Raw genomic sequence first — 17423 nt, 5'->3', positions numbered from 1 at the left:
GAGGCAATGTTGGTGACTCTGTCACTTGACGTACGGATCTTTTTTATCAAGTGGTCATCCAGTCTCTTCTTGATCTCCTGGTGAGAGCTATCTCTCTCTTTCAGGGACTTAGCTTGTATCCATCTCACATAGCTCTATGTGGCTGTCAATCACTCCATCCCGATGCCCCACCCTGGCTTATGATCCAGGCCAATTGCATAGGGTGGCCATAAAATCTGGATACATAGCATTTTTTTAAAACAAATTGAACCCCTTTTGTTATTTCTAGCATATGCTAAACGTGCATATTTATTCAGTGACAATCAAACACAGGAATTACCTGAGGTAATGCACACAGTGCACACACTGCAGCCTGAAGCCATCTCACTTTGTTTCTCAGAGATCACTGCCTATGCCCAATATTTTGGAAACCATTGTTACATACATTTTATCAGGTGTTTCAGCTGTTCCAGGTGGAGGGGTGATCCACTTCCTGTTATTCCACACTGGCCAGAAGTGCAAACACACATCAAACTGGGCATTATCAACAAAGGGTGACACATTGAACATATCACTTAATGTCATCAAACATTGTAACGCAATGTCAATAAACTGTTAGTGTACATATATATTTGTCCTGTGATCCATCACCCCTGTATCATGTGGAGATGAAGAGAGTAGAATATAGAGAGAAGGTAACCAACCATCTTTCAAAAGGCTGACAGTCTCTCTGGAGCCTGGCACACTGTTAGCACTCAATTGCTTGCTGAATAATCGAATGAATGCACCCAAGAATGAATGACTGCCACTGGATGAATGGTTTCTTTCCCGCCCCACCAGTTCTCCACAGTGCAGACCAAACCCAGGAGACCACTCTAGAGTCTTCCTGCCTGGGAGAATCTGGGCTCTGGGTGGTGACACACCTCCCACATTTTCCCTGCCTTGTTCTGGGTCACATCTGCACTCCTCAGTTCCTTCCTCACTGCATTACTGCTTTGAGCCTGATGCTGAGCTCATGTCCCTTTTTCTTTCACATGTTTGGAAGTGGACCCTCCTTTAAGTTCTTGGCCATGACCCTGGTGACCTCCCAGCTTTCAGGAATGTGAGCATCACTTTCTTTTTCAACATATTTTAAGATTTTTATTAAAAAATGTAGCTAACATACAACATTATATCAGTTTCAGGTGTACACCATAGTTGTTCAGCAGTTATATAGAGCATCACTTTTAATTAGCTTTTGGCTCTTTAGAGCAAGGGTGTCCAAACTGCAGGCCGCGGGGCAACTGCAGCCCACGATCCATTTTTTATTGGCCCACAGCAAATTCCAAAAATATATTTAGTTTACTTAAATAAACCAGGTGAGGCAATACATACTTCACCTCGAGTGAGTGGTCCGGCTGTTTGTGTATTTTACCGAATATGGCCCTTGGTGAAAAACATTGAAAAAAGTTTGGACACCCCTGCTTTAGAGTATTAGAGCACTGCCCTAGCTTTTCTATTTGAAAAAAGCATCCAATATTTTTCTTATTAGTAATCTGTCCTATATTGTTATCTAGCTCCAAAGCTATTATTGATTAGAATAAGAGAATTTTGGAGAGCTCTTTCATTTTTGGTATTAATAAAGCTAATTTTACTAAGAAATTAATGAATAGAAGTGAATACTTTTATTTTATTGCTAAAACATGTTAAAAAAAAATACTAACAAACAGTCCAATAGTTTTGAAATGTTTCCAATGTAAGAGTTTTTATTCTGGCTCCGTGCTCAATTAGAGGTACCTACAACAGACTACAGACAAAAATAATTAGGGAGGGCTCAATAAAAATTTCCAGATAACAGTAAAATAGTGTATGTTCAGTCTTGCAGCTCTCATAGAAATTACTAGGTTTCAATTTCAGTCTTAAAATTAAATGATAAAATCCCCAATTCATATGAGATAATCAATTTAAAACAAGACTTCAAGCTTGGATGACAAGTAATTGACTTCCAAAAAAATTGAAAATCTTATGCTAGTAATCTGCCAGATTAAACTTCTGGGTGTGGAGAGTCTAATAGAAGATTGAGTTTGTGAGGACAGGGCAAAGAACAGGATAAAGAATGGTCAGGAGAAGCCAAAACGAATAGCTCAAATAGGTAGGAGATCCAGGTGTGGGGATGGCAAGGAAGTCTACCTTCATTACAAACAGGGCAGGCAGGGGTGGGTGAAGGAGGGCAGCCTTACCTCAGTAGAGAGGCTAGGCCCAGTGTCGACAGGCTGAGGTCTGGGCCGCCCTGGAGGAATGTTGGTTCTTAAACAAAGCTGTCACTAGACTGCTTTAAGGTTTCTCGGCGACAGTCCTCAGCCCTTTGCCGCTGTGGGTGTCTCTAGGAGTGCAGGATGGGGCTGCTCAGGTGGAGGTGTGGCAGCGACACCCTGGCTGGCTCCTAGACCCCGGGCCGAGGACCTTGTCTGGGGAGGTGGGTGTCAGCATTACTTAAGGGTGTTAGAGTTTTTGCTGTTTGGAGACTTATACTGGCCGGAAAACTAGGGGTTGACCTTGCGTGACCTACTCTTGAGATTTCAGGGTGTTCTGGAGATAAGTGATGCCGTCTCCCTCCCACCTTAAGCTTGAGGTATATCTTGGGGTAGGACTCTTGGGACCTGTTGCCATGAGACGGGTCATCTGAGTCCAAGGGCACCACCTCCTGGAGAGGCAGACTCTTGGCAGGTTTCTTTTTCTTCCTTCTAGGGTTCTCTTCTCTCAGCTCTCCTAAATCTGCTGTGTCAGCTTCTTTGATTGGACGTATTAAGAAAGTTGAGTTTTTCATGTCCACGTCTGCCCTAGAGAGAAAGAAATCAGGGTTACCCTGGTCTGATAGCTGCTATGTCTACAGAGATGTCCAAGCCAAGAGATAACAAGGGTGGACGAGGACGCGGAGAAAAGGGGACCCTAATGCACTGTTGGTGGGATTGTAAATTGGTATAGTCACTATGGAAAACAGTATGGTGGTTCCTCAAAAAATTAAAAATAGAATTATGATATGACCCAGCAATTTGACTTCTGGGTATTTATCCGGAGTAAATGAAAGCACTTATATTGAAGAGATATCTGCACCCCCATGTTCACTGCAGCATTACTGACAATAGCCACAACACTGAAGCAACCTAAGTGTCCATGGATGGTCAAATGGATAAAGATGTAAGATATCTCTCTCTCTCTCCATATAGATATACATATGCATATATATATATATATATATATATATATATATATACACACACACATATATGTATATGTATATATATATAATTATTATTTAGCAGTAAAAATGGAAATCCTTTTTTGAGAACATAAACAAAATCAACAAACCTTCATCTAGACTCATCAAAAAAAAAAAAAGAGAGGACTATATACCAACATATTAGACAATCTGGAAGAAATGGATATTTTTCTAAAAGCATAACCTTCCAAGGCTAACTCCAGAAGAAACAGAAAGTATGAATAGACTGAATACTACCAGTGAAATTGAATAAGTAATCAACAAGCTCCCAACAAACAAAAGCCCCAGACCAGATGGCTTTACAGGTGAATTTTATGAAACATTCAAAAAAAAGAATTATCACGGGCCGGCCCGGTGGCTCAGGCGGTTAGAGCTCCATGCTCCTAACTCTGAAGGCTGCTGGTTCGATTCCCACATGGGCCAGTGGGCTCTCAACCACACGGTTGCCAGTTCAATCCCTTGAGTCCCGCAAGGGATGGTGGGCTCCACCCCCTGCAACTAAGATTGAACACGGCACCTTGAGCTGAGCTGCCGCTGAGCTCCCGATGGCTCAGTTGGTTGGAGCGCATCCTCTCAACCACAAGGTTGCCAGTTTGATTCCTCGACTCTTGCAAGGGATGGTGGGCAGCGCCCCCTGCAACTAAAGTTGAACACGGCACCTTGAGCTGAGCTGCCGCTGAGCTCCCGGATGGCTCGGTTGGTTGGAATGCATCCTCTCAACTACAAGGTCACCAGTTCGACTCCCGCAAGGGATGGTGGGCTGTGCTAGAAACGGTGGCTGGACCTGGAGGTGAGCTGCGCCCTCCACAACTGACTGAAAGGACAACAACTTGAAGCTGAATGGCACCCTCCACAACTAAGATTGAAAGGACAACAACTTGACTTGGAAAAAAGGCCTGGAAGTACACACTGTTCCCTAATTCCCCTTCCCCAATAAAATCTTAAAAAAACAAAACAAAAAACCTCATTCAACTCAACACCAAAAAAAAACAAACAACCCAATTAAAAAATGGGCAGAGAACATGAAGAGACATTTATCTAAAGAGGACATACAGATGGCAAACAGACATGAAAAAAAGCTCAACCTCACCAATCATTAGAGAAATGCAAATTAAAACCACAACGAGATACCACCTCACTCCGGTCAGAATGGCTATCATCAATAAATGAACAAACAAGTGCTGGTGAGGATATGGAGAAAAGGGAACGCTTGTGCACTGTTGGTGGGATTGCAGATTGGTGCAGCCACTATGGAAATCAGTATGGAGGTTCCTCAAAAAATGAAATGGAACTACCTTATGACCCAGCAATTCCACTCTTTGGTATCTATCCAGAGAAATCCAAAATGCTAATTTGAAAAAATTTATGCACCCCTATGTTTACTGCAGTGCTATTCACAATAGCGAAGACATGGAAACAACCGAAATGCCCATCAGTAGACGACTGGATTAAGACATTTGTGGTACATTTATACAATGGAGTATTACTCAGACATAAAGAAGGAAATCTTACCATTTGCAACGATATGGATGGACCTAGAGAACACTATGCCAAGTGAAATAAGTCGGATGAAGAAAGACAAATACCATATGATCTCACTTATATGTGGAATCTGAAGAATAGAATAAATGTACAAACTAATCAGAAACAGTCTCAGAGACATAGAGGAAAAACTGGTGGTTGCTAGATGGGAGGGGGCTGGGGATGAGGGAGAAGGTGAGGGGATTAGAAAGCACAGTCGGTAACCACAAGATGGCCACGGGGATACGAAAGTTAGTTTGGGGAATATAATCAATAATGTTGTAAAGATTTTGTAGGGTATCTGATGGACACTTATTAGGGAGACCATTTCATGGACAGTGTAGGTGCCTGACCACTGCGATGTACACCTGAAGGTCATAATGAATGTCAAGTACAATTTTATACACACACACACACACACACACACACACACACACACAGTCACAGGATGTGAAGTACAGCCTAAGGAATAGAGTCAGTGGAATTGTAACAGCTATATGCGATGTCAGAGGGGTAGTAACTTGAGGGAGGGGGCTTATCACCTTTTGAAGGGTATAAATGTCTATAATACATTGTTTTGTACACCTGAAACTAATAAAAAAAGAAGGAAATCCTACCATTTGTGACATGGATTGTCCTTGAAGGCATATGCTGTGTGAAATATGTCAGATATAAAAAGACAAATACTGCATGATCTCACTTATATGTGAAATATAAAATAAACCAAACTCATAGAAACAGAGTAAAATGGTAGTTGCCAGGGGCTGGCACTGGAGGTGGGGGAAATGGAGAAATATTGGTAAAAGGGTACAAAGAAAATATACTGGACTATTTATTTATCCAGAAATGTATTTATTTATTCAGAGAAGGCGTCTTGGGAGCACCTTGACCTAATCTGGCCCAGTTTTGGAAACTCGCCTTCTACAGAGACTTCAGGGAAGGTTAAGGACATCAGCTGCCGTACTTTGTCCCTATAACCATTGTCTGCCACCTTGATCACCCTGTCTTCATTCTGAATTACTGACCATGGCTACCTTCAGATCCTTTTGGAAATTGTCAAGAAAAAATTTAATGGAGTAGGAAAATATTTTTAGTTATTTCTAAATAGAAAAATTCCATTGCTCAAATCCTCTTCAAAGGATCAGGATTTATCACATGTGATATTTTTCAAAGACTGGCTCAGAGACTCAGGGGGTAATTTCCAAGAGAGATAACATTTTGAAACCATTAGGAGAGCTATTAAAAAAAGAGAAAAAATCCCAAATAGCAAGTGTTGGCAAGGATGTGGAGAAATTGGAACCCTTGTGCACTGTTGATGGGAATGTAAAATGGTACAGCTGCCATGGAAAACAGTGTGGAGATGCCTCAAAATATTATAAATAGAACTACCAGTGACCCAGCAATCTCACTGCTGGGCATATACCCACAAAAATGAAAGCAGGGACTCAAACAGTTAGTTATCTGTAGACCCATGTTCATAGCAGCATTATGCATAATAGCCAAAAGGTGGAAGTGTCCTAAGTGTTCATTGATGGACAAACAAAATATGGTACATATCTACAGTGGAATATTTTTCAGCCTTTCAAAGTGGAAGGAAGTCTGGCATTTGCTATAACATGGATGAACCATGAGGACACTATGCTGAATGAAATAAGCCAGACACAAAATGACACATACTGTGTGATCCCACTTACATGAAGACCTAGAGTAGTCAGATTCATAGAGACACAAGTAGAATGGTGGCTGCCAGGGGCTGGAGGAGGGGGAATGAGGAGTTCGTGTTCAGTGGGGACAATTTCAGTTTGGGAAGATGAGAAAAGTTCTGGAGATGGGTGGTGGTGATGGTCACACAGTAATGTGAATGTACTTAGTGTCACTGAATTTATGCTTAAAAATAGTTAAAACGGTAAATTTTATGTTATGTATATTGTACCATAAGGAAAAAAGGCCTGAGCAATAGCAGTAACATTGGAAAAAGGCTTTCCAGGAGGCCAGAAAACTACCTTTAAATATAGATAATTTATAACACCTGTGTGGGTGTGTAAGTTCTGTGAGGCCAGGCTCCCGGAGACTCATCTTGAAATCACTCCACAAGGTGGTGATCACCAGCCCTGTTCTCTGGGATCTGAAGTCTTATCCAGCACATTGCCATCAATTATCCCTCAAACTGCCACCTCCCTCCAGAGCAGACTAAGTTGGTATATACTATTTCCCATATATTAGGATTGGTCTTAGTCCAGTCTCTAACCTATAACCTCTAAGAGCAACAAGCAGAAGTGGGAAGTAGAGTTTTTCAGGTTTACCAATAGCACCCAACAAGTGAAGGAGGGCAGACGCCTGCCTACCCACCTGAAGGGCCCCAGGAAAATGATCTTGGAAGGAACCCAAGAACAGCAAGAAAGAGCATGAAGCAGTGTGTGTCTTGCCCTCAGCCAGGAACTGGTCACGTGACCACCCAAATAATTAAATTCTGGGCAGGAGATCATGAAACACGAGGTATCCTTGTCATGCAAACATGCAAATAATATATTAAGTAGAAGAAAGTTACAAGACAGAATGTATGTTATATTTTCATTTTTGTTATTGAGAGTGTGAATGCTTAAGGATAATGGAAGTTGTTGATCAATCTGTTAATAGTTGCCTCAGGGAAATGGATTCCAGTAGAATTGTCACTTTCTCCACATTTAAAACATTTTTTGTGACTATCATCAATGAGAAGGAGAAACAAAGATTTTTATTTCAAGGAAAAAGAATCAACACACTAGAGAAAACACTCTAGGAGGATATATATCAAATATAAATGGTGATTACTTTTGAAATGTGGGACTATGGATGTTTTTTATATTCCTTTTGCTTTTATATTCCTCTAATATAATTTATAAATTTATATTAACTATGTATTATTTTATAATAAGAATAAAACAATACAAGCTGTCACAATTAGAATAAAAAGCCAAATGGGATTTTGATCAAGGAAGAGTCTTTACAACTGCCGAGCGGATGCCCCCAGCCACCCTTTTACTCTCCAGAATGACTGAGGCTGGCTGAGGTCACGATGTCCCACAAGGACACATCCCCTGAGGTGTGACCCTGCTGGGAAAGCTCTTATCCACCAGCCCACAGCCCTCACGCGGCCGGGAAAGCGGAAGGGGGCCACGCCCGATTCAGCCAGTGGACATTCTCTACCAGCACGAGCGACAGTCCTGCATAAAAGTCTTTTTTCCCCCTACCTCATACCAAAACTGAGTTGAATTAGTGTTCTATTAGTCATTTTAGGCTAGATTTGGTTAAATCTTATGACAAATAGACCAGAACTGTGGGGAGTGGCGTGGGGGCTGGCACTGTCCTCTGTTGGCTCTTCAGAAGGAGCTGGTTCCTCTTCCGGGAAGAAGGGCTGAGCCTTGCCCCCTGCACTCCTCCAGGCAAAACCCACGGTCGAGCACTGTCAGCTCGCCCATCCTCTCACTGGTTCCCTGGGGTCTGATTTCTATTCGCCCTAAGTGTGTCTCTGTCACCAAGGCCATCTTAGAACATAGAGAACAGGACGGGTGGGGTAGGCACTGAACAGAGACGTTTGATGAGGACCAGGAGGCCCTGAGTTTGAACAATGGAAGAAGCACAAAATGGAGAGACTGGTAAAAAATGGCCATACAAACTGCTACCACTGGCTCTCAGGGTTAACGCATCTCTGTGACCCTGTTCCCTTGTCCCCGGTGCCAGGGCACCACAGCACACTTTCTGACAGCGGGCAGTGGCATGTGTCCATCTGGGTAACACAGAGCCTTCACACACAGCACTACTGCTGAGCTGCTCGTTTTTTAGGGCTTTGCTACAGCAGAGGAAAGGGGGCTCCTGCCCTGACCGGAGGGGACAGAGGGAGCTAACAACACACAGATGCCTAATGATTTCAGAGGCACAGCTCCTTCTAAGAGAGGCTATGGGAAGTGGTTCATCTCATGTCATGTCAGAGACAGCACTGAATCTTGACATTTCAATTACTTAGTGTCACTGCTGTCGGGAAGACAATGTGAGGCCACACTACACAGAGAAAAGGGACGAATGTTAAACAGTAAAGGAATTATAATTTCCTTTGAGACATACTCCTAAATCCAAATAGCCTGATGGAAAATTACTAAACTAAACTGCTCAGAGAAAAATACGAGAGGCTAATATTCTGTGTAATAGGAATTGAGAGCTGACCACAGGCTCAGACAAACTACGTCTGGACCTAGGAGAGGGTCTCCCCTCCGGTAGACTCTCACACACCCAAGTCCTGAAGACACACAATTACAGTCGCACGTCAAGGGCAGGACACTTCTTGCCTTCAGGAACACAGTGCCCAACCTCCTTCTTCAGATGCCCAGTGCTTTTTCTGGTGCACAGACAAAATGATTAGCCCAATGTGACTTTTGAGATCACACTTCTGAATGTTAATTTTTTAGTGAAATCAAACTCTCCGAAGTGAGTCTTCCCAAGGAGGGGTGTCGGAGGTAACCCGTCCAACCCTTGCTCTGTCAAGAAGGAAGCTGGAATAGACCCCAGCTCTGTGGGGATGAATGTCCAGACAGTTACATGACACCAGCTGTGTGGATTACTCTTCAGCCTGCCAGAGGCACCCAGCCCAGAGAAGCACACAGTCCCCAGCCTGTGGGTGGGTGGTAACACTTGGTAGAGGCACTTCCCTTCACTGGAGAAAACTGGGAGCGAGACCATCAAACCCACCACGCATGCTTCCTGGGCAGCAGCTGAGACCACGGCCTTCTGATCTGAGCAGGACCGCAGGGGAGTGGTCAGGGGAGAACTCAGAGCTGTGAGTCTGCTGGCGAAGAGGAAGGATGCCCAATGGCAGGAAAGTCCTCCTGGCCTGCTGGCTTCTTGGAGTTACGGAGAAGATGACATGGGAGAAATTACCTGTGTGTTCTCTAAATGGAGACCGCTATAGGCAGGTCAGGTCATAGTTTTGCTCAGCACAGAGCTTTCTGATGCCATGAAATGTGCTGACGGGAAGGTATGGTCACAGCCTCACTCTATTTCACATGACAAATGCAATGACACTATAGTTCTCTCCTTTCAAAACCAGTTATTGGGAATTTAGCAGAATGGATAACATATTTTGCAAGCCAAACTTGCTAAATCTTCGAGAATCACTTAATGTCAAATTTTGAGTTGAAAATGAAATTTGCATTACTGCTGACCATATTCAATCAATTCTGAACCCTTTACCATCTAAATACTTTCCTTCCTGTCTTTCATTGGGCACTACCTTCAGTTAGGAACCAGAGAGGGGCCTGCAGAAAATACTCTCAGTCACCCCAAACTGAAGGCCCCCAAGAAGGAAGGAAGAGGAGGACTGAAGGGTGGAGAGCTGGACGTCTGGCATGCCGGTCACCCTGCTGTGTGGGGCCCTGTACCCCTGGTCCTACCAAGCCTATATGGATGGTTATAATGGGTTCAATATTTTAAAAGTAAATTTAGCCAAATGATGTATAGTTGGAGGACATTTCTTTGATAGCCCATGAAGAAAACACCAGGATGTAAAAAAAAAAAATTCATGTTCTCATCTGGTATAAGGGTGTGAACACTTACTAAAGAATGAACAAAGGAAGGGAGAGCTCCTGACAAGAAAGGACCTAGCAGAGAAAATCCCAGTGTAGAAACAAAATAAGACACCTGCCTTTATTCTGCACGCTCACATCTGCCAGTCCTGATTATAGAAACAAAGACAGACTAAAGTTTGAATTTAATGGGCTGGAAGTGACCTCTGCTTAGGAGAACTAAATTCGGTCTCTTGCTAGTAGAGAGGCAGCTAGAGCAAAACCCCACTGGTCAATGAACACTTCCACTGTGGAAAGCCCTAGAAGCTCAGGTAAATAATTAGCAGCGAAGAGCTATGCAATAGGCCCGGGGTAGCACTAAGAGAGAAAACAATAAAGGCTTTTCTCAACACAGAAAGAATTGGATTTTATTTCTCAAATAGTGATTGACAATGCTGAGTTTAGTGAAAATAGTCACTCCCTAGACACATCTATTCATACTCCTTTATAATGTACTATAACTTGGATATCATAATGCTTGAGTAGACTTTAAGAGTAACAAAAAAATGCTATTATTTTAAATGAAAATTATAGTCATCTAGGAGAAGACGCAGGGTTGGAGAGTGTGTCAGTAGACAGAGCTCCGCGAAGTTTCTCAGGGCACTAGTACCCCACCAGCAGCCCCGCTAGGCGCAGCTCGCCTGCCATCATTGGTTCAGTCTTCAAGCGGTGTTTTGGCACATCCTGTGAGCTGCACCCTGGAAACCAGGATTTGGAAAGAACAGAACCGGCCTCCTCTTTCTGGGACTCATGCCTAATGGGAGTGATGGCCGTGAATGCACATGGCCCCACGTGAGGGAAGAGCCCTGTAAGGAAACCTCTGCAGGATGGCGGGGGCCCCTCACTAGCAGGACGGCTGGAGTCCCAGGACGCTGAGGGCAAAGAACAGCACTCCGAGGAGGGTGCGCTTAGCTTGCACAAAGGCACAGAGCCTTGTGGAGCACCTCCGTGGTTGAAAGCCTGCGAGTGCTTGGGTACACTTGGTGCACAGAGGCCTTTTGGGAGGTCGGTTAGGGGAGGCCGGAGGAAGTGAGGCCAGGAAGGCAGGCCTGGGTCTGACCAGCAAAAGGCTAAGCTAGGATAAGAAGGGGCGTGGAGGGATGTTTAAGTGGGGGAGCGGCCATGGCAGATTTGCCCCTTGGGAGGACAGGAGGATGGGAGGACAGGAGGATGGGAGGACAGGAAGGCAGGTGGGACTTGCAGGAGGAGGCTGGAGGCAGGGGCCTCAGGAAATGAGAGCGCCTGACCTAAGGCAGCGGGTCTGAGGGTCCAGCAGAGCTAAGAAACACTTGCAAGTTAGGATCAACAGAACCTGGAGACCAGTGGGTGTAGGGGGAAAAGGACAAGAAGAAACCCAAGACAACACCAGATTTCTGCTTGGATGACTGTGTCTGGGGGTGGGATGTGAACTGGGACAGGGAGGAGAGAGATCCAACTATGATTTCAGTTGTAGGCGTGCTGAGTTAGAGACTGTGCCCTCAGGTGGATGGGTGAAAATAACAGGTTCCCGCCGTGTTGTGCTGAGTGCTGACTTTACGCCAGGCCTGGCAATGACCATCCCCAGTCCTCATGCCACCCTAACCTTCGATGAGGAACAAGCTCAGACATAAGCAACCCACCCGAGGGCACAAAACCAAGTGAGGGTGGGGCTGGGATGTGACCCAGGCCTTAGTTACAAGGCTACCTGGGGAGCTTTTAACACAACCAATCCCACGCCAGGGACTACAATTCTGACACAGGGCCTGGGGGCAGCCTGGGTTGGAAATGATGCTCGAGGTCCTTAGAGTAAACAGAGTCATGGAAGCAACGTGTTTGGGCGCCATCAGCAGGGAGGAAATCCAGAGAAAGGAGGAGCCGTGACAAGCCTCAGATCCTGGATCCCATTTCCCAGCCTGAGCTCCAAACCCACCTTCACCTCCAAAGTTATGGCTCTCACTGCAGCCTCAATGTCCCTGGTTGGCCCTATGGACTCAGGCTTTTGCCTGCTGTCCAGGCCTCAGCTTTTACCCACCTATGCAGCTTTTAGCAATCCTACAACCTCCGATAATAATGTGTCCACCCCACAGTAGCCCCTGGAGCCCCCCCCACCACCACATGCACACACTCTCACTTGGGCCAGGGCCAGCCAGAGCCGCACCCCGCACCCCCCACAGGGGAGAGGCAGACAGGTGATTGGTCCCAATTGCAACTAACTGTACTTTACAGTCAGAGTTCATTAGAAGGCCGTGCAGCCTTACAAGTAAAAGGGGAATGATTCAGATTTGTGACAGGAGTATTCACTTTTCTGAAAGGTCAGTAAGATAATGTGGGATTTGAGATTAGAACCAGACAAACAAGCAATAGGTAAGGTGTGACACTGAAGGAAGAATATTCACAGAACCACATGTTACACAGGAAGTCCTCCACTTACACTTTTCTCCCCAAGTAATTAGAGATCATGGATCTCAACTCAGAAATTGATTAAAGGTGCAGAGATGTAAGTAAGTTCAGAAAATGAAAAGTTGGGTCCACTTACACTTTGGGACCCCCCTCAAGTGGGGGTGACTTTATGTGAGAGCAGGAGAGAGTGTACTTGTTTTGGCTGATCTTAATCAGTGCACTCCGAGGGCAAAATTCCTGCAACGATACCAAAGAGGTCACTCATTTAAATCAGACATGTCCACAGTTCCGATGTCATTCATTCTAGCTCGACCCATTTAATAGCTACTCGCATGATGCCATTCAGGGGGATGCTTCTGGGTGCAGATTAAATGCAGAGCCTCGCTTGGTAACTAGATACTGAATAAAACTCATCATTGAGTCTTCTCTGTCATTTTTCCACATCCCAAGTCATTTCCCAAGCCACAGAAGGTGCAGTGGATGCATGCATGCACGCACGTATGCACATTCTCTCATATCACCATCTTCCCATCTTCATTCCAGGCTTCGCCATCTCTTTGCTGGACTTATAAACGATCATCCACCCCTTGCTGAATGCCCCACCTTCAGCCCCATGAGTCTCCCAGCATCTCCATCAGCACTGTCTTCAGCATCTCCCCCCACCATGCCACTCTGGTCTCCAGGGCCCCACTGCCCTATGGGTAAATTCTAAGGTCCTTCTTGGGCTCTCTTGCTCAGGAATCCTGGGTCAATTGCTTCATCTCTTCCCACATCCTGGGGACATGCCCAGGGACATCTCTTCAATGTCCCTTGATTTGCTTTCTCCTCTCTTGCCTGGCAGATATCCCCAGAGTAGTGCCACAGAGCACCATAAACCTCACTTGCTGCCCTTCCAGACTGCATCTTGACTGTCATCCAAATACTCCAGAAAGTCCTTCTTCTCTCAGGGCTTTTCCTGGGTTGATGAGAAAGCACCCTTTTCTCCCTCACTCTGTCAGAATGGATTCAGGGCTCCTGGGGCCACTGACTCAGATGGTCTCAGTCTGTGTCCTCAATCCTAAAACTCATTTACCACAACCCCTCCCTGGTGGCTATACCTCATATGACAGTCCTGAAATGACTGGCTATGTTTACCCTGTATACTAGACAGTCAGACACAGAGCTTAGGGTGCAGACCATGGAGCCAGGCCGCCTGGGTTCAGACGCCTGTTCTATGGCTCCTGTGTGACTTCACCTCTGCTTCAGTTCCCTTCTCTGACAATGGGAATAACAACAGTTCCCCTCTCACAGCGTCCCGAGCACTCAGTTGTTCACTACATGTAAGGCACTTGGATGGACACCTGCAGCACAAAGGAAGTGCTTTGTAAAGTTACCCACTATGATTTCATTTGCTGCTTTTTGCTTGCCAATCTATTGCATAGTAAGTGGTCCATCCGGGCAATGCTATTTCCTTTAGAAATGTCATGCATTCAAGGAATTTAAAAAGCAGTTGAGAACCTTCCCTTCGTCAGGGGCTATGCAGGGGGCTGAGACCGATGGGCCACAGGTGGGAGTCTGGTTAGGAAGCCAATGTGGGAAGGGAGCAGTCCAATGTGCAGGGGATCCCGAGGGCCTCAGCAGGATGTCACAATTGGGCAGTCTTTTGGGTGCCAAGAGTGTTCATGGAAAGAAGCTGGGGAGGGTGGTAGGAAGAGTTAAAGCCCAAAGACTCGGAAAAGCCCACTGTGCTCGGGAAGCAGTGAGCCTCCCGTGGGCTAGAAGTCACGCACACGGGGCAGGCTGGGCAGTGCTCGGGCCCAGCTGGGCTTTTCCTTGAGTTGATGACATGCGCGCACCCATGTGCGTGGGCGGGGGAGGCGGTGGATATCAGGTAGGCGAGTGACATCCTCAGATTTGTAAACTGCTAAAGATGTTTTTAAAAACTTCTAGGAAGATACACAGGGAGGGCCTGCAGGGGAGCGTAAGGCCGGAGTGGTTGGTCCGAGGAGCAGGGAAGTGAGAGAGGGTGGTGCTGTAACGATGGGGAAGCCGCTGAGAGGCCACGTGAGCCCCCAGCCGATGGTGCAGAATGCGGTGCGGAGTTAGGAGGCCATGGCCACCCTAGCAAGGGCAGCCTCTGTGTCGCAGAATCTGAATCATAGGGATGGGTGCACAGGGGGATAGATGAGGAGTTACAGCCAGGAAACCCGCTCTTTCAAGATGGCCGGCAGTGCCAGGAAAGAGCGAGGCGTGGCCACGAGGAGGGTGGGAGTCAAAGAAGCCACTTCCTACCCCGTGAGAAAGTCCATTTCTAAGTAAAAGTCGACTCACTCTGCGGTTGTTGCACTTCAAAACTGTGTAGAATTTATCTTCGGCCACATCGTGATTTGGAAGTGCTATGACAATGGCAGGGACATAGAAGTCAAATCCGTTGGGTATCACAATTTTGGCAAACACATAGTCTCCAACCTGGAGATAAGAGCATATTTCGTAGCAAACATTTTGCTTAGAGATCTTATACACAAAATTATATAAGCTCATTTTAAAATATCCCAAGATGAAGCAAATACTGATGCTAAAATTTAAATGCATATTTTTTCTTCGTTAGAAAGTCAGTATCTCCAAAATTCTTTGTGCTCACTGGGCCACACCAGGAATTTTGTGATCAGTTTGGGCAAGCCCCGTTCTAGAAGGACTTCATCTCCTGACTAGGGTCCTGGGGACTGCAAGATGGAGAGGGGTCTGGAAACGTCTCTTACCTACGAAAACTGGTGGAAGGAACCTAGGGTATTTCACATGAAGCCCAAGGAGAGTTATGAGCAGTGTCTTCATATATGTGAAGAGCTGCCACCCAGACATAGGAAAGGAGAGGGTTTGTTTAACATTGCTCTAAGCACACAGCTGGACTCCATGGGCAAAAGTTACAAAGAGATAGCTTCCAGCAGAACAGAAATCCTGGGAAGAGGCACACAGAGGCTGCTAGGCATTTGTCAGTTGGAAAGGATCCATCGTCAGAGGAAAGTGCACTGATGCACCTGGGTCTGGCCGGGGAAGGTGGGAACAGGCAACCAGGTAATGTCCTGTGAGTGCCCTTGGTACACTTCCTCCTGGCTCACTCTATCCAGGAAACCACTGCACTGGAGTTCTGGGGGGGGCTCTCTACTCTCCAGCCTTGGTGTCAAGGAAAGCACTACCTCTGTCCTTTTTTAAGTCTATTTTAACATACTCTTTTGCAGTTACAGTTTCAAGAGCACTAGCAACTACAGTATCTCCCTCCCTGACTGCCTATTGTCTGTAAAGGGACAAGTGCAATTGTGAGCTATATCCCAGGGTGTCAGCAGATCAGGCTCATGCGCAAAGAAATCGCCAGGCCAGGGCTCAGACAGCCTGGGGCTATTGCTCTTCCCTCTCAAACCTAAGCTCTGTGCAGGAGCCCAGTGAGATGTGCAGCCAAGGGCACCACAGTGGCCATGCCATCCTTAGAGCACTGGGAATGGGGATGAGGGGCCGGGAGCAGGTACCTGGAGCAGCGGGCAGGGCATGGCGCCCCCCACAGGCGTGATGAAAGAGATAGGCACCACCTTGGTGTCTCCATACCTGAAGCCCACCAGTGCATGGGTAGGGCTCACGCACTTCTTCACAACCCCTGGAAGGAATCAGATTTAAAATAAAATATAGACAAGTAATGTCTGTTCCCTTAGGCGGGCCCCAAGGGAAACAAAGTGGCGCTAAGTTATCCCACTTAGCCTGTTTAGATCAGAGTGCCGTTTGGTCTCTCTCCCAGATGACACTGGTCTGGAGCATGCTGAGCTGGGCAGCCCACAGGATACGCAGAAGCTTGCTCCTCCAGCATCCCCAGCAACCATCCTGACAGGGAACATTGTTTCTGGAAACAAATATCCTCTTCCTGGACACTTCCTACCATCTGGTTTCCTCATCTACTTATTTTAGCCATATTTCCTTCCATAATGCTTAAAGAAAGTCAATGTTGTTAAACTGTGAAAGTGAAAAGGAAATGTGAATTTCCATCACCAGATTTTCATTAACATTAGATAATTGAAAAACAAAACAAAACATTAGATAATTGAAAGGGTAACTGAGCACATCCCGCAGTTTCCCTAAAATGAACAACCAAAAAAGGAGAAAAGAAAAGAGAAACCAGGCATTTCCTTGTCTTTCACTTCTCAAAGAGATTATTGTAACAGGGAAAGAAAATACCTATGGTAAGCTTCACATAGTTTGTCATTTAGTCTAGCTGACGTGTATTTTCCCATTATAAAGGGATTATAAATATTAAGGGGAAGTTTTGACAGGGATACTTCCTATAGCAGTGACAGCTGCGAGACAGAAATGTGCCGTTCCCCATGGGGCTCCTGCCGCACGAGTGCCTGCCCCAGCTCACACACCAGCCTTGGCAAAGTCCCATGTCCTTTTACGCAGCAAAGAAACAGCTGCTGATTTTCATCTCGAGTCCATGTCTTTTGTTTTAAATAACCAAAGAAATGAAACCTTTAAAAAAAACACAAACCCACATATATGAAAACCAGCCTTCCCTTGTGTGTGCTTTCTTATCGAATTAAAATGTTCAGTTTGGTTTTTGAAGTATTCTTTACACATTATTAACACATTTCCCACCATAAATGGACTTTACCCTTTTAATTAGAAAAGCCAACACTACTTTTTATTTTTTTTAAATGTAAGATTTCCTTCAG

The 17423-nt window shown here is 45.5% G+C and overlaps 1 protein-coding gene across 8 annotated transcripts in view; it reads right to left on the bottom strand.

Moving 5' to 3' along the window:
* Window positions 1–1693: 1693 nt before the first annotated feature.
* VWA3B (von Willebrand factor A domain containing 3B) overlaps window positions 1694–17423 on the bottom strand; it is a 165234-nt gene continuing 149504 nt past the window's right edge. For 6 of the 8 annotated variants that reach the window (XM_074332566.1, XM_074332567.1, XM_074332568.1 and 3 more), the window contains 4 exons: window positions 16233–16357; window positions 15043–15180; window positions 12869–12969; window positions 1694–2798 (listed from right to left, as the gene is read on the bottom strand). In XM_074332566.1, coding sequence (XP_074188667.1) covers window positions 2402–2798; window positions 12869–12969; window positions 15043–15180; window positions 16233–16357 — 761 coding nt within the window. In that variant the 3' untranslated portion in view covers window positions 1694–2401. The remainder of the gene's footprint in view (window positions 2799–12868; window positions 12970–15042; window positions 15181–16232; window positions 16358–17423) is intronic. The other 2 variants (XM_074332570.1, XM_074332572.1) reach the window with 2 other exon arrangements.

The sequence above is a fragment of the Rhinolophus sinicus genome, linkage group LG05 (assembly GCF_036562045.2).
Source record: "Rhinolophus sinicus isolate RSC01 linkage group LG05, ASM3656204v1, whole genome shotgun sequence".
NCBI classification, from domain to species: domain Eukaryota; kingdom Metazoa; phylum Chordata; class Mammalia; order Chiroptera; family Rhinolophidae; genus Rhinolophus; species Rhinolophus sinicus.
The sequence above is the reverse complement of the archived record's forward strand: the minus strand, read 5'-3'. Positions and strand labels throughout refer to the sequence as shown.